The sequence below is a fragment of the Thalassophryne amazonica genome, chromosome 12 (assembly GCF_902500255.1).
Source record: "Thalassophryne amazonica chromosome 12, fThaAma1.1, whole genome shotgun sequence".
Classification (NCBI taxonomy): domain Eukaryota; kingdom Metazoa; phylum Chordata; class Actinopteri; order Batrachoidiformes; family Batrachoididae; genus Thalassophryne; species Thalassophryne amazonica.
The window spans coordinates 6202714-6224981 of record NC_047114.1 but is presented as its reverse complement, the minus strand read 5'-3'; the positions used below and the strand labels follow the sequence as shown (position 1 = coordinate 6224981).

At 41.1% G+C, this 22268-nt stretch overlaps 1 protein-coding gene across 3 annotated transcripts in view; it reads right to left on the bottom strand.

Annotated features, from left to right (window-relative positions):
* pitrm1 (pitrilysin metallopeptidase 1) overlaps positions 1-21620 on the bottom strand; it is a 94008-nt gene extending 72388 nt beyond the window's left edge. For 2 of the 3 annotated variants that reach the window (XM_034182379.1, XM_034182380.1), the window contains exons 1-8: positions 21414-21620; positions 16905-17010; positions 16354-16460; positions 16081-16232; positions 13302-13416; positions 12655-12751; positions 12009-12169; positions 6940-7066 (exon numbers count right to left, since the gene is read on the bottom strand). In XM_034182379.1, coding sequence (XP_034038270.1) covers positions 6940-7066; positions 12009-12169; positions 12655-12751; positions 13302-13416; positions 16081-16232; positions 16354-16460; positions 16905-17010; positions 21414-21460 — 912 coding nt within the window. In that variant the 5' untranslated portion in view covers positions 21461-21620. Of the gene's footprint in view, positions 1-6939; positions 7067-12008; positions 12170-12654; positions 12752-13301; positions 13417-16080; positions 16233-16353; positions 16461-16904; positions 17014-21413 lie in introns of all 3 variants that reach the window. The other variant, XM_034182378.1, reaches the window with a different exon arrangement.
* Positions 21621-22268: the final 648 nt, after the last annotated feature.

The following is a 22268-nucleotide window of genomic DNA, read 5'->3' as shown; positions in this document are numbered from 1 at the left end:
GTGATTTTCCAGTCAGGCGGGGAAGTACATTAGTACTTCCAAAATGGCACCCTCCGTGGCATCTCTGTCCTGGAAAATCTCAGTTTGTATATGGATTTCCATCAAAATTTGTTTCCATGTTCTGTTTATCATATAAACCTGCTAACTTAAAAAAAAAATAATATATGACTATTTTGACAGGAAACCATAACATAACTGTGTGGATAAAATCAAGCGCACCCTTTCTTCTTCTATGGTGTTTAATGGCAGCCATCATCCTTATTGTTGCATTGCTGCCACCTTCTGCATCAGTTCATCATCCGTTATAGCAGTACTAAATCATCCATTATAGCAGTACTAAATCCTCTCGATGAGTCCAGTGTCTTTCAAGTATTTCAAAAGTCAACACTTCACCCACCCACTTTACCTTTTGGTTAAAATACTTCCTACTAGGGGGTATAACGATATACAAAAATCATGGTTCGGTACGTACCTCAGTTCTGAGGTCATGGTTCAGTTCATTTTTGGTACAGTATGGGAACAAAATGCAAAACCTAAATTTGCATGTTGTTTAAACCAACAATTTATTGTAACATTATACAAACAAGAGAATAAAATAATTGCAAAGTGCTGTCTGGTAATAAGTTAAATAAAATGTTCTCAAATAAACAACAAATGTATGAAATATTATAAAAAATACATTCCTACTAAACAGCTTTTAACAAAACCTTTCCACAAGTAAAGAGCAGCATAACGGTTCCAGCATGAAGCCCTGTTCAATTTTATTCAACTTTCATATTTTTTGCCAGAAAAATGAACTTGTCCAAAACTGTCACACTCTATAAGGGTTTAAAAAAAAAGAATTAATGTTAAAGAATCCATTTACTTTTGTACAATTTATTTGATTTTCTCTCTCTTTCTATTAACTGTTCATTTAATGTTTGTTAATATATCTTTTTAAATAAAGTTTTGAAAACAAAAACATTGTGGGAGAGGCAAAAAAGTGAGTAAAACCAACTTTATTTATGGTTCTAAATATTTTAAACTTGATTCGTGGTTTATTTATTTTGCATTAAAACTGGCCATCACTTATTAAAATAAAATAACTTCTCAAGGCCAGGGTTTCTCAAAGTCTGGGGACCATTTAATCACAGTGCAGCAAACGAGGTCAGTAGGCTAAGCGAGTCCGAGTGAAGAGGATTGTAGATATCACTCTGCTCAGTGCTTTCAGGCTGCTGCAGGCAGCGCTGCAGAGGATGGGGAAGACCCGCTGCCGCTCGGTGACAACAGAGACTTTCACTTTCAGTCACCAAACATCAGAATAGTCTCCGGTAACTCCAGGAAAAGTAGCTAGATTTGTCACTAGTCGCTTTTGAGAAAATAAGTCATCAAGAGGGTTTGTAAAGTCGCCAGATTTAGTTGTTGGCAACACTGAATGTAAACACACACAACGCGAACTCACCCGTGAACAGCGTAACAAACAGTTCAATAAAAATACATGTACCGCTACACCCTTACTTCCTACAGAAACTTCTTTCGGGCCTTACAATTGATTTCCTTCAGTTTTTACTTAACAGATAAATCATTCAAAAATGACATCTATCAGGTTCTTTTTGTCTGTTTCTATAAAATTGTATTGTAGCAATATTAGTTATTATTACTTTTGTTGTTGTTGCTATTATTATTAATATATAAATAAAAATAAATTAAAAAAATTTACAATTTGTAATACATTCGACTCTTTTACGACAACAAACGCTAAGCCATTAATTATTTATTATACATAAAACAAATGCACACAAACTGAGCAGAGATGCGAACAGCTTAATGCTAACTTTAACACTGAAAACGCCATAGACATGCTAACGCGTTAGCCCAGCGCTTAACCACTAGACCACCACCTCCCCACTTCTATGCCTTAAATCTGAAAAAGCTTAGTGGCGGTATACTTTTAATGTTTAAAATGTAATTTATAGGACCTTTAACGCAATAATACAAAAATGGGTCAAAATTTAAAGTGTGCGACAGACACATTTTCATAAACATCAGCCACAAAACTGCTACTCTGGATTATGAGAGCTGACTTTTTTTGCTGTGACTGTTCTATCCCTATCCCAGGGGTGAACATACAGTTTTGAGTTCTCGACCTTCTGCTGCAATGAAATCCAGGTTATCCCTCCCAACGGGCCAGGCTCAGATTTTACAGGAAGGAGAGTTTTATTATCAAATCAAATCAATTTTATTTATATAGCGCCAAATCACAACAAACAGTTGCCCCAAGGCGCCTTATATTGTAAGGCAAAGCCATACAATAATTACAGAAAAACCCCAACGGTCAAAACGACCCCCTGTAAGCAAGCACTTGGCAACAGTGGGAAGGAAAAACTCCATTTTAACAGGAAGAAACCTCCAGCAGAACCAGGCTCAGGGAGGGGCAGTCTTCTGCTGGGACTGGTTGGGGCTGAGGGAGAGAACCAGGAAAAAGACATGCTGTGGAGGGGAGCAGAGATCAATCACTAATGATTAAATGCAGAGTGGTGCATACAGAGCAAAAAGAGAAAGACACACTCAGTGCATCATGGGAACCCCCCAGCAGTCTAAGTCTATAGCAGCATAACTAAGGGATGGTTCAGGGTCACCTGATCCAGCCCTAACTATAAGCTTTAGCAAAAAGGAAAGTTTTAAGCCTAATCTTAAAAGTAGAGAGGGTGTCTGTCTCCCTGATCTGAATTGGGAGCTGGTTCCACAGGAGAGGAGCCTGAAAGCTGAAGGCTCTGCCTCCCATTCTACTCTTACAAACCCTAGGAACTACAAGTAAGCCTGCAGTCTGAGAGCAAAGCGCTCTATTGGAGTGATATGGTACTATGAGGTCCCTATGATAAGATGGGACCTGATTATTAAAAACCTTATAAGTAAGAAGAAGAATTTTAAATTCTATTCTAGAAGTAACAGGAAGCCAATGAAGAGAGGCCAATATGGGTGAGATATGCTCTCTCCTTCTAGTCCCCGTTAGTACTCTAGCTGCAGCATTTTGAATTAACTGAAGGCTTTTCAGGGAACTTTTAGGACAACCTGATAATAATGAATTACAATAGTCCAGCCTAGAGGAAATAAATGCATGAATTAGTTTTTCAGCATCACTCTGAGACAAGACCTTTCTAATTTTAGAGATATTGCACAAATGCAAAAAAGCAGTCCTACATATTTGTTTAATATGCACATTGAATGACATATCCTGATCAAAAATGACTCCAAGATTTCTCACAGTATTACTAGAGGTCAGGGTAATGCCATCCAGAGTAAGGATCTGGTTAGACACCATGTTTCTAAGATTTGTGGGGCCAAGTACAATAACTTCAGTTTTATCTGAGTTTAAAAGCAGGAAATTAGAGGTCATCCATGTCTTTTTGTCTGTAAGACAATCCTGCAGTTTAGCTAATTGGTGTGTGTCCTCTGGCTTCATGGATAGATAAAGCTGGGTATCATCTGCGTAACAATGAAAATTTAAGCAATGCCGTCTAAGAATACTGCCTAAGGGAAACATGTATAAAGTGAATAAAATTGGTCCTAGCACAGAACCTTGTGGAACTCCATAATTAACCTTAGTCTGTGAAGAAGATTCCCCATTTACATGAACAAATTGTAATCTATTAGATAAATATGATTCAAACCACCGCAGCGCAGTGCCTTTAATACCTATGGCATGCTCTAATCTCTGTAATAAAATTTTATGGTCAACAGTATCAAAAGCAGCACTGAGGTCTAACAGAACAAGTACAGAGATGAGCCCACTGTCTGAGGCCATAAGAAGATCATTTGTAACCTTCACTAATGCTGTTTCTGTACTATGATGAATTCTAAAACCTGACTGAAACTCTTCAAATAGACCATTCCTCTGCAGATGATCAGTTAGCTGTTTTACAACTACCCTTTCAAGAATTTTTGAGAGAAAAGGAAGGTTGGAGATTGGCCTATAATTAGCTAAGATAGCTGGGTCAAGTGATGGCTTTTTAAGTAATGGTTTAATTACTGCCACCTTAAAAGCCTGTGGTACATAGCCAACTAATAAAGACAGATTGATCATATTTAAGATCGAAGCATTAATTAATGGTAGGGCTTCCTTGAGCAGCCTGGTAGGAATGGGGTCTAATAGACATGTTGATGGTTTGGAGGAAGTAACTAATGAAAATAACTCAGACAGAACAATTGGAGAGAAAGAGTCTAACCAAATACCGGCATCACTGAAAGCAGCCAAAGATAACGATACGTCCTTGGGATGGTTATGAGTAATTTTTTCTCTAATAGTTAAAATTTTATTAGCAAAGAAAGTCATGAAGTCATTACTAGTTAAAGTTAAAGGAATACTCGGCTCAACAGAGCTCTGACTCTGTCAGCCTGGCTACAGTGCTGAAAAGAAACCTGGGGTTCTTATTTTCTTCAATTAGTGATGAGTAGTAAGATGTCCTAGCTTTACGGAGGGCTTTTTTATAGAGCAACAGACTCTTTTTCCAGGCTAAGTGAAGAGCTTCTAAATTAGTGAGACGCCATTTCCTCTCCAACTTACGGGTTATCTGCTTTAAGCTGCGAGTTTGTGAGTTATACCACGGAGTCAGGCACTTCTGATTTAAAGCTCTCTTTTCCAGAGGAGTTACAGCATCCAAAGTTGTCTTCAATGAGGATGTAAAACTATTGACGAGATACTCTATCTCACTTACAGAGTTTAGGTAGCTACTCTGCACTGTGTTGGTATATGGCATTAGAGAACATAAAGAAGGAATCATATCCTTAAACCTAGTTACAGCGCTTTCTGAAAGACTTCTACTGTAATGAAACTTATTCCCCACTGCTGGGTAGTCCATCAGAGTAAATGTAAATGTTATTAAGAAATGATCAGACAGAATGGAGTTTTCAGGGAATACTGTTAAGTCTTCAATTTCCATACCATAAGTCAGAACAAGATCTAAGATATGATTAAAGTGGTGGGTGGACTCATTTACATTTTGAGCAAAGCCAATTGAGTCTAATAATAGATTAAATGCAGTGTTGAGGCTGTCATTCTCAGCATCTGTGTGGATGTTAAAATTGCCCACTATAATTATCTTATCTGAGCTAAGCACTAAGTCAGACAAAAGGTCTGAAAATTCACAGAGAAACTCACAGTAACGACCAGGTGGACGATAGATAATAACAAATAAAACTGGTTTTTGGGACTTCCAATTTGGATGGACAAGACTAAGAGTCAAGCTTTCAAATGAATTAAAGCTCTGTCTGGGTTTTTGATTAATTAATAAGCTGGAATGGAAGATTGCTGCTAATCCTCCGCCTCGGCCCATGCTACGAGCATTCTGGCAGTTAGTGTGACTCGGGGGTGTTGACTCATTTAAACTAACATATTCATCCTGCTGTAACCAGGTTTCTGTAAGGCAGAATAAATCAACATGTTGATCAATTATTATATCATTTACTAACAGGGACTTAGAAGAGAGAGACCTAATGTTTAATAGGCCACATTTAACTGTTTTAGTCTGTGGTGCAGTTGAAGGTGCTATATTATTTTTCTTTTTGAATTTTTATGCTTAAATAGATTTTTACTCTTTATTGGTGGTCTGGGAGCAGGCACCGTCTCTACGGGGATGGGGTAATGAGGGGATGGCAGGGGGAGAGAAGCTGCAGAGAGCTGTGTAAGACTACAACTCTGCTTCCTGGTCCCAACCCTGGATAGTCACGGTTTGGAGGATTTAAGAAAATTGGCCAGATTTCTAGAAATGAGAGCTACTCCATCCAAAGTGGGATGGATGCCGTCTCTCCTAACAAGACCAGGTTTTCTCCAGAAGCTTTGCCAATTATCTATGAAGCCCACCTCATTTTTTGGACACCACTCAGACAGCCAGCAATTCAAGGAGAACATGCGGCTAAACATGTCACTCCCGGTCCGATTGGGGAGGGGCCCAGAGAAAAATACAGAGTCCGACATTGTTTTTGCAAAGTTACACACCGATTCAATGTTAATTTTAGTGACCTCTGATTGGCGTAACCGGGTGTCATTACTGCCGACGTGAATTACAATCTTACCAAATTTACGCTTAGCCTTAGCCAGCAGTTTCAAATTTCCTTCAATGTTGCCTGCTCTGGCCCCCGGAAGACAAATGACTGTGGTTGCTGGTGTCGCTAACTTCACATTTCTCAAAACAGAGTCGCCAATAACCAGAGTTTGATCCTCGGCGGGTGTGTCGCCGAGTGGGGCAAAACGGTTAGAAATGTGAACGGGTTGGCGGTGTACACGGGGCTTCTGTTTAGGGCTACGCTTCCTCCTCACAGTCACCCAGTCGGCCTGCTTTCCCGGCTGCTCGGAATCTGCTGGAAGGGAACTAACGGCGGCTAAGCTACCTTGGTCCGCACCGACTACAGGGGCTTGGCTAGCTGTAGAATTTTCCACGGTGCGGAGCCGAGTCTCCAATTCGCCCAGCCTGGCCTCCAAAGCTACAAATAAGCTACACTTATTACAAGTACCATTACTGCTAAAGGAGGCCGAGGAATAACTAAACATTTCACACCCAGAGCAGAAAAGTGCAGGAGAGACAGGAGAAGCCGCCATGCTAAATCGGCTAAGAGCTAGTAGCTGCGCTAAGCTAGCAGATTCCTAAATACACACAAAGTGAATAATGTGTAAATAATTTAGAGGTGATTCAGCAGAGGGAGTGCTTTAGTTAAGGCACGTGAAGATTACACTGTGAAACAAATCGTTACCTAGTTAACTAGATCAATCTAACTACGCAGATTAAACAGCTAACAGATACAGCAAAACACCGCTGTGCTCCGGAACAGGAAGTGATACAATACCGCAGTGAGAGCCAACCACCAGTAGAGGCAAGCAAGATCAAACAGGATGTTTTGCCCAATGTGAGCAAAAATCTGAAAATATGTTTATTGCATGAAAAACCATATGTATTATGTACTCACGGGGCTTGTCCATTGTGCCTGCGATGGGACCTGGGTGTCCGGGTCGATGCGTTCAAACCTGGACAGAGCTTCTTCTTCAATCTGCTTCAGGTGTTGCTCCAAAGGCAAGTCTCCATACGTGAAGAATCTGAAAACATGACACACTCTTAAGGGACCTGAGCATCTGGGAGGCGACTGGCACAAAATAAACTACAGATGACAACATGAACTGCAATTACTACCACATTTTCTGCAATATAAAGGCACCTTGATACTTGCACACATTTAACCCCCACACAATTTATCGTGCCAATGTGACCCACTGTGTTCCAGTGGATGCTGTGCTTTGTGCCACTGCGTTATATAAAACAATTACTTTGTAGTGGATTAATGATTTTCCTCTCAGAATTTGGCTGATGAAACCACCTGTATTTGCTCCAGAATCACAGAAGAATTTTCTACAGCTGCAGCTGTTCTCGTGCATTTGGAATCGTCTCAAAGGTAATTATTTTTAATACAGTAAAACTCCCCTAAACCATCATCGTATAAACCGAATATTCACACTCACTGGACAAAAGCAAAAGTCCCAATGCTTTTCTATGTTTTTTCATGCAATAAACATCATATTTTCAGATTTTCGCTCACATTGGGCAAAACGTCCTGTTTGATCGCAAAGCATTTCCAGTAAAAACCCCTCGCATGTACCGGACAGAGCAGTCTGGATGTGCACAGTAACACAGGTACGAAATGACATTCAGCACTGACACTTGCTGATTCGAGGAAAGAGGGACTGTATTTCCGTAATCAAAAGACCGGCCGCATATTTTTTCAAATTGTGCTCCGACCTGCCACCTCAACGAGGCAGGGCTTAATTCAAGGCCGGTGATTATTAACATAACGCTGCTTGTTGCCTGCACAGTAGTATGGTGTTAAGTTTCACACGTATCCCTGGGTGTGACAAACCAAACCGCTTTAGATCAAAGCCCTGCCTGGCTGCAAACCCTCTCCAGAGCCTGAGGTCCACCTGCTAACTGACTGAGACCGCAAGGGCAGTGATTTGTCACTTTTACGTTTTTACTTCTTTCTCTCCCATCATATTCTAAAAGTTTTTGCAGTGTGCATGCCGATTACACTTCGATCATAGATCAAATACATGAGGCAGAAAAGTCCACAAATATGACCAACTTTACAACATGGAGTTAGAAAAAGATGCTCAAATGACCCGCAGTTCATGGAAGAAACTAAATACCATATCGTTGGTTTGGAGGTTGATAAATGCATAAAGAAGTGGAGCTCGTTCGAGGGACAAATTAATCCAGAAATAGCTGCTGTTCCAGCAGCAAACTGCATAAAGGTACGACTGAGAACTTTAAAAGGGTCACGCGGATGTCGACGTCACTGCATTGCCACAGAGCTGCAGAAGCATAAATCAGGCGTTAGGATTTTACGGTATCACTCTGCAGCAGACTTGGAAAAAACGGATTATGTCTCTCTCTCTTTTTTATTTTACATTTAACAGATTGTCAATTTTATTAGTCATTTTAACAACGATTCGATTTGTATCACGATTCAGGGTTGCAGATACAATTCAAGGACAATGTTGGATCATTTAAAATGATCCGATCCACAAGGATTTAGAGACTTCAAATTGATTCAGTAACTTTTTAGCTAAAAATTCAAGCAGTGTGACTGTGAAATAAATACCTGACAGTTGTGCGACTGAACTGGACTTCTGCACTGGCTGCAATCATGTTCCTGGTGTTATTTGTGATGACGGCAGGATTCTTGTCAGAGATTATCCCGTCTGTGCAGACGTCATGCACTAATGCGCCAATATTTTTACCAGTATGGGCTTCACTTAATACTCTGGTTTTCAACAAAGTTCTTCATTTCCACTTCAGATCAATGTGATGAGAGGTAAATTGTCACATCCAACATTTTTGCTACTCGCTCAGATGTGTGAAATCCCACGGCGCCTTAGTAGGCGGTTGGAGAGATTTGTCGTGTTGCCGTAATATTTTACTTGACCTGTAAATGTCCCACAAACAGCGAGCAACTTATTTAGAACATCTCCGTCTTTGCAAAAGAAAGTGTTTCCACACACTGGACCACAATAGAGGCTTGATCATTTTTCACTCACCGGCTTCTCCTCTGTCATCCACCATGTTGTGTTTTGTTGTCTGCTGGAGCGTGGTGATGATGTCACAGATGGGGAGACTGAATGAAGTAACAAAACACATCTGCCATGCTTAAATTCAATGTGTTATTTCCTAGTATTGATATAATCGATTTATTACCTTTTAAAATGATATTAGATCAATATGTCGTTCAGGAAGGCCAACTTGCCGAGCACAGATCGATGTAGTTGGACCGTAGGATTATAAATTGATACGTCGATGTAGTAGATGAATTGTTACACCCCTACATTTTATACATATAACGGATTTAGATTATAACAGACTAAATTCACAGGTCCAACTGAATCCATTATATGCAGGTTTTGCTGTATTTATATTGTAATGGCTTGGTAAAACAGTGCATTTTCATTCCTCAATGGAAATTGGTTCCATCCATTTGGTACCATTGCACTCTACACGCACACGTCCTCGCACACACACGTGATCGCGCACGTGTCCTCGTGCACGCGCGCACACACAAAACAAATCCACTGTGCTGTCTGGAGACTGTTAGCAGAAAGAGTGAAGAAAAGCTGGACTCATTTCTGACGTGATTTTTTTTCACTGCACTGAGGACTACACAGTCGACCGAGCCGGTTGTGTGTGTGCGCGCGCGCGGGGGACGACACGATGATTGACGCTGCTTGTAACACACACACACACTCCACTCCGCTGTAAGCCGTCTGGATGCATGAAGACCTGTTCGCATGAAACGCTGACGTGATTTTTGGCTGGACTGAGGTACTACACAAAGTCTTTTTTTTTTTGTGGAAGTCCGCAGTCAGTGCACAGCATCACTGGACCACACATCACAGTGGAACACCAAAATGTAAGTCCCTTTTCTGTTGTTAATAACATATCAAATGACAAGGATCTATTTTAGATGTTATATAAAACAAATAATGAATGTTTTTACATTCTTTCAATGGAACGAATATTTAATTCGGTGAAAGCTTTCACCTCATGAAATATTCGTATCATTGAACTCATAAACATTCATTAATTGTATACTATTTGACAACTGTACGTGTGTATGTCCCTCTCCTGTCCAAACGGCACCTTGGAATTGAGCCAAACTTGGCACACATATACATCGACATACGGGGAGTGACATAGGATACCGAACACTTTAGCTTTACTGTTCTACTAACAGTAGTTAAAGGGAGAGATACTTTTGTGTTACATCATCGGCCAGTGAGCTAAACGGTTGGTGTCATACTTTTTGATTCTTTTCTTTTTCCTTTGAACTTTTTACCTCTTTATTTCTGCAACTTATCCTCTGGAAAATACAGCAGTTACCTGAATGCATCATACGAGGGCTGTCAATAAAGTAACGGTCCTTTTTATTTTTTTCAAAAACTATATGGATTTCAATCATATGTTTTTATGTCAGACATGCTTGAACCCTTGTGCGCATGCGTGAGTTTTTCCACGCCTGTCGGTGATGTCATTCGCCTGTGAGCACTCCTTGTGGGAGGAGTCGTCCAGCCCCTCGTCGGAATTCCTTTGTCTGAGAAGTTGCTGAGAGACTGGCGCTTTGTTTGATCAAAATTTTTTCTAAACCTGTGAGACACATCGAAGTGGACACGGTTCGAAGCTGGTTTTCAGTGAAAATTTTAACGGCTGATGAGAGATTTTGAGGTGATTCTGTCGCTTTAAGGACTTCCCACGGTGCGAGACGTCGCTCAGCGCTCTCAGCCGCCGTCGTCAGCCTGTTCAAGCTGAAAACCTCCACATTTCAGGCTCTATTGATCCAGGACGTCGTGAGAGAACAGAGAAGTTTCAGAAGAAGTCGGTTTCAGCATTTTATCTGGATATTCCACTGTTAAAGGAGATTTTTTTAATGAAAGACGTGCGGACGGATCCGCGCGTTGGGACGCAGCCGACGCGGTGCGGCGGCACAGGAAAAACACCTCCGTGTTTAACCATTTGTAAAATCCAGGCGGCTTTTGTAAAATCCAGGCGGCTTTTGATGGCTTTCAGTGGAGTGAGTATATGAGAAATTGTTTAACAGGCAGGACATGTTCCAACTTGTCCTTAAGGCTTTCAACAGAGGTGTTTTTCCTGTGGCGGAGCGTCGCGGCGGCTGCGTCCCGACGCGCGGACCCGTCTGCACATCTTTCATTAAAAAAAATCTCCTTTAACAGTGGAATATCCGGATAAAATGCTGAAACCGACTTCTTCTGAAACTTCTCTGTTCTCTCACGACGTCCTGGATCAATAGAACCTGAAATGTGGAGGTTTTCAGCTTGAACAGGCTGACGACGGCGCCTGAGAGCGCTGAGCGACGTCTCGCACCGTGGGAAGTCCTTAAAGCGACAGAATCACCTCAAAATCTCTCATCAGCCGTTAAAATTTTCACTGAAAACCAGCTTAATTTTTCGAACAGTGTCCACTTCGATGTGTCTCACAGGTTTAGAAAAAATTTTGATCAAACAAAGCGCCAGTCTCTCAGCAACTTCTCAGACAAAGGAATTCCGACGAGGGGCTGGACGACTCCTCCCACAAGGAGTGCTCACAGGCGAATGACGTCACCGACACGCATGGAAAAACTCACGCATGCGCACGAGGGTTCAAGCATGTCTGACGTAAAAACATATGAATGAAATCCATATAGTTCTTGAAAAAAATAAAAAGGACCGTTACTTTATTGACAGCCCTCGTATACTGGTGGTCCACCTCTGTACATGCAATTACAAATATTATACATAAAAAAAGTCCAGTTATCTCCCCTTGAAGATATCAAACCAGAATTATTTTCCTTAATGCACATTTTCATATGGTGTGCTGCCACTGAGCGAACTATCAAATACCAGGAATGCCAAAACAAATACTGTAAATACAATAAGCAGGGGGATGAAATACTTGCTTTGTTTTCATGAGGTAAAGAACATATGTTCGCTCTGTTGCTACCTTGCGTTGCTGGGGTGATAGTGTGTGGCGTGGAACTGTTTAAGCTGCTCCCAGGTCAGATCAGGAATGGCAAGCGGTTCTCCTCCTGACACCACAGAGTAGGTGTGGTCTGGATACAGCTTGTTCTGGAGGTGCTGCTCATACAAACGCTCGTTGTCTGACTGCAACAATATACAGTTATACATCATCACAACTTCAGTAAAGTAAGAGGATTTGCGGTCTGGACTTTAACTCTCTGAACCCCAACCAGCTGAAGGACCATTAACTTCATGAGAACGTCTGTTGTTACAGTTTCTGTCTATGATGAACTTGAAGAGCAGTCACTGGAATGCAAACGCAAGTCACAGCGGTCAAGAAAACAAAGAAAGCAGTGGCTATCTATAAGTAGTGCTTTGTTTTCTATCTGTACATGAGCTCTTGGCGAAACTCTGTTGTACGTGCAATAATGGTAAATGTCTACCCCGTGGAAGTATTGCTCTGTTCTAAATTAAAAAAAGAATTCATAGACATGCACACGTCGGATGTGTGTGGTCTGGTACTTCAAGTTTTAAGGAGGTTTGCAGCATCTGAATGTACTAACTGTGTTTAAGTACAAGGAGTGAGACTGAAATAATCCAGTCTGAAGTGAGACTAAAAGCTGACTTACAAACACTCCCTTCATTTCATTGAACACCACTCCTTTAAACACCAGACGTGAGTTTGGATCTGTGGGGACTTCATTCTCCAGCCTCCAACCCTCCTGCCTTAAAACAAACAAACAAACAAAAAAAAACAATCTTAGCTTTAATCAATATGACTGATATCAGCCTGTCAAATATTTCTAAATATTTTTCATGATACTGAGAGCAGCAAAAAAATTTGAATCACAAGTTCGCCTTTAAAGAGGTCATTTTGTGCAAAACAGCTTTTTTCCCTTAAAGACAGACTAAATTTGCTTGTGACACAGTATAATATACCAACCACTTTATTTATATAGTACATTTCACAAAGAGTAGTTTCCAAAGTGCTGTACAAAAACAAACAAACAAACAACAAAAAAAAAACAGAGAACCACACACTCATGCAGTGTTTAAAACCAAAGCATAAAAATGACTACATGAATGCACTCATATGTGAGCGCACCATCCTAGTTAAAACTAGGATGGTGCACATTGCAGCACATATGCAGCAAAATATAACACCACCGATTAAAAGTCAATTGGACCCAAATCTGTGCAGTTTTACGCCTTATTTTCTGTAACTGTGTCAATAAAATTAAATAAATAAATAAATAAATAGGATAAAAATGCTTACCAGAAGTCCAGCTCTCGCAAACAAGGGAAGAAAACTGCATCCAGGTAGACAGACAGAAGATTCTGGAAGTCCTTTCCATTTTGGGTTGAAAAAGGATACATGGTGTAGTCGCTGGCTGATGAGAACAAACAATTTCAGGTAAAGTGTGAGTCCATGGGTTTGCAGGAAATCCACATCCTGACTTTTCAGGATATCCACACACCGCCTTTAATATAAACAAAGAAGATCCTCGCCATCCCTTATCAGTTCTCTGCTCCTCCAGAAAGAGGTTTATGTCCAGATCACAGAGAATTTACTATTAAGTCCCACTAAGTAGTAAGTCCCTTCGGTTGCTCCCTTGTTTGCACTCGGTGTCGCCACAGCAAATCCAAGGTGGATCTGCATGTTGAATTGGCAGTATTAAGGCCCACTGTGGCAACTAAAACTGACAAATTACTTGCGAGTCAGATTTACAGTATGCATATCCATTTATGACTGGCCTGTTGCTTATAACAGCAACCCCGCCACCCCCCTCCCTCTCCCACACTCCCAAAAACGCACAATCATAGGAAAGATGAATGTGACCTCCCCACCATCTCGTAAACTAACTTTAGTTTAGGAGTTTCATGATTAATGCACAGTTTTCCAGGTTGGCTGGTGGTTTTTAAAACAGGTGGCTTAGGTGAGAGTATCAAAAACTATGAGCAGCATATAACTGTGGCACTATCAATGTAATATTACAAGCTATCAATACCTGCTAATTACTGCAAACATACAAATTGAATAATACTAAATTTTCACTACAGTGGAAATATTGGATTCCAGACTGCACAGATGGTCAATTTGTACAATTAACCACACAGCAAGTTCTGTCAGCTCATATATTTGCAACAAAGTGCTGTAAGAAAGGACAAACATAGGGGAGGTGATGGTCTAGTGGTTAAGCGTTGGGCTTGAGACCAAAGGATTCTCAGTTCAAATCCCAGCCTGACCGGAAAATCACTAAGGGCCCTTGGGCAAGGTCCTTAATCCCCTAGTTGCTCCCGGTATGTAGTGAGTACCTTGTATGGCAGCACCCTCACATCGGGGTGAATGTGAGGCATTAGTGCGTAAAGCACTTTGAGTGTCTTAGGCAGATGGAAAAGCGTGATATAAATGCAGCCCATTTAAACATTGTCAAGTCTACACATATACAGTAGTGTTCAGAATAATAGTAGTATTATGTGACTAAAAAGTTTAATCCAGGTTTTGAGTATATTTCTTATTGTTACATGGGAAACAAGGTACCAGTAGATTCTCACAAATCCAACAAGACCAAGCATTCATGATATGCACACTCTTAAGGCTATGAAACTGGGCTATTAGTAAAAAAAAAAAAAAAAAGTAGAAAAGGGGGTGTTCACAATAATAATAGCATCTGCTGTTGACACTACAAACTCAAAACTATTATGTTCAAACTGCTGTTTTAGCAATCCTGTGAATCACTAAACTAGTATTTAGTTGTATAACCACAGTTTTTCATGATTTCTTCACATCTGCGAGGCATTAATTTTGTTGGTTTGGAACCAAGATTTTGCTCATTTGCTAGTGTGCTTGGGGTCATTGTCTTGTAGAAACACCCATTTCAAGGGCATGTCCTCTTCAGCATAAGGCAACATGACCTCTTCAAGTATTTTGACATATCCAAAATGATCCATGATACCTGGTATGTGATATATAGGCCCAACACCATAGTAGGAGAAACATGCCCATATCATGATGCTTGCACCACCACGCTTCACTGTCTTCACTGTGAACTGTGGCTTGAATTCAGAGTTTGGGGGTCGTCTCACAAACTGTCTGCAGCCCTTGGACCCAAAAAGAACAATTTTACTCTCATCACTCCACAGAATATTCCTCCATTTCTCTTTAGGCCAATTGATGCGTTCTTTGGCAAATTGTAACCACTTCTGCACGTCTTTTATTTAACAGCTTCACACAGGCGTCTTCTAACTGTCACAGCACTTACAGGTAACTCCAGACTGTCTTTGATCATCCTGGAGCTGATCAATGGGTGAGCCTTTGCCATTCTGGTTATTCTTTTATCCATTTTGATGGTTGTTTTCCATTTTCTTCCACGCGTCTGTTTTTTTTTTTTTTTTTTTTGTCCATTTTAAAGCATTGGAGATCATTGTAGATGAACCGCCTATAATTTTTTGCACCTGCGTATAAGTTTTCCCCTCTCCAATCAACTTTTTAATCAAACTACACTGCTCTTCTGAACAATGTCTTGAACGTCCCATTTTCCTCAGGCTTTCAAAGAGAAAAGCATGTTCAACAGGTGCTGGCTTCATCCTTAAACAGGGGACACCTGATTTACACCTGTTTGTTCCACTACTATTATTGTGAACACCCCCTTTTCTACTTTTTTGTTTTTTTACTAATAGCCCAATTTCATAGCCTTAAGAGTGTGCATATCATGAATGCTTGGTCTTGTTTGATTTGTGAGAATCAACAGAATCTACTGGTACCTTGTTTCCCATGTAACAATAAGAAATATACTCAAAACCTGGATTAATCTTTTTAGTCACATAGCACTACTATTATTCTGAACACTACTGTATAGTGGCCAATGCTAATGGCTATCAGAATACTTCACTAATCCCGGGGGAAATAATTGATGGCTGCCTTGAATCAGTACATAGTCGTCACTCAAAGCAATCATGCTCCTAATTATTAGATTACAAAAATAAAAAGAAGCCTTTTTTTCTCTCCAGAACTTCCAGCTGTTACTTCAAGGACAAAGGTTAAAAATTTGTACCTGTGAATGCATTCATGAAGGTGGACAAGGACCTGTTGAGCATTTTGAAGAAGGGGTCTCTGCAGGGATACTTCTGGGATCCACAGAGCACTGTGTGCTCCAGAATGTGTGGGACCCCTGTGCTGTCCATGGGGGTCGTCCTGAACTGGACACTGACACACGGGTGGTGGGGGGTTAAACACTCTGCTAAAGGTCTGATATTATAACATTAAAAACTGACCCTTTTAGAATCAGTTGTTGCCACACAACATTCAGATTTGCATTCTAACCCACCTGAAGAGGTTGTTGGAGTCGTCTCTTGCTGCATGCAGATACCGAGCTCCAGTTTTATCATGTGTCAGTTTCACTGCAGTGAGAAACAAATCAGGTACCGCTACAACCTGGAACACAACATTCGAGGCTGGAATGAGAATCTGATTAGCAGCAGCAAAGACGCATTCAATCAGGCATAAGGTCTCATCTGAGTGTCTCCAGCATGGATAAAGATCAGTGTCACCATCAGAGGTTCAACAGTAAACACCACACATTCTGTATGTTCACGGATTTCAGTGCAACAGGATGAACAAAATTATTTACACATGCATTCCAACATCCAGATTGAGAATGGATTTTTTTTAAGGGAGCTTTTTGAGGTTTCACAGACTGAAATATTGAACAATTAATTTATTCAGTCATTATTCTTAAATAGTGATTTCTTCAAAACTCAACAGACAAGAATTTAACATTAAAACCTGTTGGACAGAGCTAATACATAGCATAAAAATTATTTCATGCAGACTTCTGAAATGATCACTGCAAAATTTATGCAAAAATGTCACACAGACCTCTTGGACAGTAAAGCCATGGATTTTCTGTTCAGGTTGGAATTGAAGAGCCCTCTCCTGCACTGAAGTGCTCTTCAGCCTCCATGAATAACCCTGTCTGTGGAATCTATGAGAAAGAAAAAGCAACACGCAAAAAAACAAACAAAAAACAAAAACAAATGTGAACTTTCAGAAAATAAATACATTTTAACCCCTTTAAAAAAGGCTATACTAAAGAATAGGGATGGCTATTGATAACATTTTATTGATATTATTATTATTATTATTATTGGAAAGCGGTGTCATTTTATTTAAAGCAGCGATTCACTTTGAAGTTATTAATTCCATCCGGACTGTGTCTCGGCAGAGCATTGCACAGCGTTTGGAGCTGTGCCAACGGAACGGAGGACGATTCTTGATTCTTGACTGCAACAAGACAAAAGTCCCAGTTAGTGACTTTAATCCACACAAAAGTGACTCACGATTGACATATTTTAATGACTTTGGGAAGGGTTAAGAAGCGGACTTGCCGCTTCTGAAGAGCAGCGAATCAAAGAACCAACGAAGCAGCGGATCAAAGCACTGCTTCATTGGTTCAAGCTTCAAAGTGGAGTCATGATGCAGAAGTGGTTGATTACAGACCAGCTGACAAACGCCCTCAAAAACAATGGCTGCTCTGAAGGACCGATAAGGGAATCATTAAGCAAAAAGGCTATTGATGTTGGTGGATCGAATCATTTCTTAACGATACCCGAACAGAACCGGTTCTCGATTTTTCCCCTCTGTTCCGTTGCTCCAAACGCTGCACTGCTCTCTGCTGAGTCCAGTCCGCTCAGAATTTATAACTTCAAAGCAAATCGCCATTTAATCAAATGACACCTCTTTCCAAACATTGTAATACAGACAATAAACTGCAATTGATTTTTTCCTCCCAAAATGAGATGTCCTGTGCTGATGTGCAGCAGCCAAAGACTGTATGGCTGCAGACGCTCACCTCAGATGTATGGAGAGACAATCATGCCATTAATGTCTGAAAGGAAATGCTTTTGACAAAAACTACAGATTTTGTTTATTTTTATTTATGTCCAGAGTTCAAGGATCCAGTGACCAATTTCACATTTATTTACTTTAAGACTCAAAGAGTTGTTGACATAGAAAACCTGTAAAGCCCACTTGTAGCACACAGAAAATTCACAGGAGGTATAGATAAGGGAATCAATATGGAATCGGATTGATAAGCAGAATCAATAATGGTATGGATAGATAAAATCTTATATCAATACCCATCCCTAGTACTGAGCAAAGGGTGTGGATTTTTTATTTTAAAAAAATTTGCAAAAAAAAAAAAAAAAAATCATGTTGTCATTATGAGGTGTTGTGAGTAGAATTTTGATGAAAAAAAATGAATTTACTCCATTTTGGAACAAGGCTGTAACAAAATATAGGAAGAGTGAAGTGCTGTGAATATTTTCTGGGTTAGCACAGGACCTAAGACTGCCCCAAGGCCAGATTGTGCATTTTAGGGTTAAAAACACCAAACTCTGCACAGTTGTAGAGTAGCCCAAGGTGAATATTTTGAGATAGGGAGCCACTTCACCAGAGCCCCCTGGTGATCACAGCAGGAGGTTGAAGTGCGCATACCATGAAACGATGAATTTGTGCTGATGTTGGGTGGTATGCATACTGAGATGACATTCTTCAAGGTACTTGGAGACCTGCTGACAGAGAGTAGATGGACCACAGTCATATCAACTGCTGGCATTGCAACTGTGGTGTTGCGGACTCCCGTCTCAAAGCAGCACACCTGACCAGGACATGTCAGGAGGCAGCTGCTCTCTACCTCCTGCAGTGCCAAGCCTGTGAAGATTACAAGCAACGTGCTGATGACCAACTGGATTTCTAACAGTGGGTCAAAATGATGTCTGTCAATCACCCACAGTTCCATTCACTGGAACTTGGTGATGGAGTTGGAGATGGCTGTTATTCATTTGACTTCAAACAGTACCTACAGTCCATTGACCAGCTGACTCCTTGGGCATTTTCCACAGATCATACCAATTATGCAAAGCGGCTACCAATTCACATCAGAGACATATGAAATCTGCAACAGTCCCATCCATCTGTTTATCATGCTTTTGTTTTGGTGCTTTTGTTATTCAAAAGATACAGCATAGATTCTCTGCCTTGGCATTATATCAAGCCCATGAGCAGGAAAATGCTCTGACCAAAGGCTGAAGGAGGAGCTGTATGTAGGTCTAACAGGTATTCCTTCGGCACTACGACACTGGATGGTCGGTGGCCCTGAAATCAGCAGACGTATTACAGAGTTTGAGAACACCTCCAACAAAGGGAGTGATGACAAGCACCATGAGCAGAGAACAAGTGTTCTCTCAGAGATGTCATACAGGATCTTGGAAGTCCTTTCCTGCATGACAGTAAGGACCTGTTGACACTCGATACCAACGTGGTAATGAACCAGTCTATTGCTGAAAGTGTTACAACCATGGGACAGAATCAGTCTGAGAAATATGTAGCTGAACGTATGACAACTCAAAGTCAGTGGCACAGCCTATCAAAAAGAACAAGCTGCCACTATTCTCTGAACCTCAAACTACCACAAAACAGAAGAGTGAAGTTGCTGCACTGAAGGATGACTGTGCATTGCTCTCCAGGTTGTACAAAGCCTGCCAGTCTAGAGAGGGCAAACCTGAAGAGTTCTTCAAGTTGGACAATCAGCCTTGGCCACCATCACTGTCAAAATCTGGAGTGATCAGAACTGGCAAGAAATCTGACTTACTATCTCCACTGGAGGAACTGACCACGAAGTACCCAAGGTTACCTCAGTTGTGCTCAGCGGTGCTGTGATAGTGCATTCTTTACCCCCAGTTGCTTCAAAAACCTTCTCTGACTATACAAGTCTTTCTTCCCCACGTTCAAAACATCTTGAAGAATGGTGACAGATTGTACATTGTTTGATGTTTACAATGAACAAAGTCTAAAGAAGTTCACTAGAGAGAAGACAGGCAGTGGTGTTCGCAGAAGAGTAGCTCTCTCCACCCAGATCCCAGATAACTGGCAGAGCTATCTCCTCAACAATGAGAACAAAACTGAGCTATTCTCTCTACTTGCTGAACATGCAGCAGGGATTGAGAATCTCAACAAACAAATCTTGTGTATCATGAAGACACAAGTAGTGAGCAATGCAACAGTCAAGGAAAAGACCCAGTTGGATCCCTGCACTCAGGAGGAGGCAGATTCACGAATCATGCTGCAAGTCATGGATGCTGCCAACTAGGGCCATGAATGGAAGAGGCAAGAAGAGTGCATGGGACACATGGCAGGCATTCCCAGATGTCACCAAAGCTTTTCTGTCTTTATCACTTGCACAGTGTCAGTTGACAGATGAATCATCAGCCCTCATTGAGAGATTTGTTGTGCTATGGCACAACCACAAAAGCGAACTCCCCGGGTGTGAATGAAGCAAGGCAAAACATGTTCTCCGGAAAATCCAAATCTCTTGATGGTATTTCTCCAACACAAGCTGCACTGAAGCAGCACATTTTCAGAGCATCCTACCAAGGAGGACATGTGTGGGGTCAAGCCCTGGAGAAGGATCCCCAGCTGCCGAGTCCCTCACTCTGGCTTTGAATAGGATGAAGGCTCTTCCTGGTGGCTACCAAAATGGACCACCCTTCAACAGGCGCATGAGATGTGCTAGAAACTGATGCACTGCAATTGTAAGAAATCTTCCAGAGGCCTGTGCAAATGCAAGAAGGCCCCACTCAGCTGTTCTGCACTTTGCAACTTTGAAGGAAATTGCTTCCAAGAGTAGACAGATCTTTGACCTAAGTGCCATGCTGATCATGACAAGTCCTCATTTCAAGGCTGAAGAAGGTACAATTTGTGATTTCATCTAGACTGCGAAAGTCTTCTGGTCTCTGTCATTTTGATAGTTTTCAAAAACTATTTTATTATCAAATGGCATTTTTAAGTTTTATGTCCATTCTTACAGACGCTGCACAAATTAGATTTACTACAAGATATGACCACCAGGGGGCTCTGATAAATAATTCAAATGTTTACAAGATCTGTCTTACTTAATTAGCAATGTTTCAAGATTGTAGTCTGACAAACAAAAAATATTTGCCCAGATTCTGTGACGTTAAAGTCGTTTCATGGCGTCCACACACTTCAACCTCCTGCTGTGGCCACCAGGGGGCTGTGGTGAAGTGGCTCCTTATCTGAAAATAACTGCGCCGAGTTTGGTGCTTTTAACCCAAAAACGCACGAAGTTGGCCTTATGTCCTATGCTATGCACTGACAAATAATGTGTAATGGTTTGGCGCAAACCTCTTCAGAAGTGCGGCGAAACCCAGGGTGGACCTGTAGTAAGAAACTTTATTTTTCTTTCTAAAATTATCATCTTGTTTAAACTGACAGATTTATTGATGACTGGTATTAAAATCCATCCAAACATTTAGATCGACGCGTCAACTTTTTGTGTTCAACTTTAGCTTCATGCTAGCTCACCTCAGACGGTGAACTTTGTGGATTAGCCTCCTCGTTTGCCGAAACATGGTTTTGTTGGTGATTCAAAGTTCATAAAAAGATGAGTAACAAAATCACAAAACTTTAATCCAGGCTGTCAGTGACTTAACATAATGTTAGCTCGCCGCAGCTTCATGCCCTGTCATGCTGTTTTCCTGCTGGCTGTGCGCATGACAGCATACGTCTCTGTGATTGGTCGAGAGCGGAAGAAGAGTGGCTGTGATTGGCTGGAAATTCCATCACTACGGTCACCAATCCGTGACTGCTGTTGTGTTACTGGAGGCTCAATCACTGATACAGATCAGTGGGTTAACAACTTCTCTTAACTTGAAGGGCAAGCAAGCAAACACACACACACACACACACACACACACACACACACACACACACACACACACACACACACACACACACACACACACACACACACACACACACACACACACACACACACACACACACACACACACACACACACACAGAGTTGATGGGGAAGGAGAAGGCGTTCAGCACAGTCTGTTTTTTAATTTAAATATATTTTAACAACACTGCATTTCAATAAAACTTACAAAGTTTTGTGACTTTGAGAGGTGATGGTCTCATGGTTAAGCGTTGGGCCAGAGACCAGAGGATCCTCGGTTGAAATCCCAGCCTGACCGGAAAATCAGTAAGGCCCCTTGGGCAAGGTCCTTAATCCCCTAACTGTTGTCCGTGTCGCAGACGGAATGGTTCCCCCCTAAACATTGGTCCACCCTGCCTTCACTACACGTGTCATTTTGGAGCTCAGCAGCTCATCTGAGATGACGTCTCTTCACCCAGAGAGATCAAATGGATTAA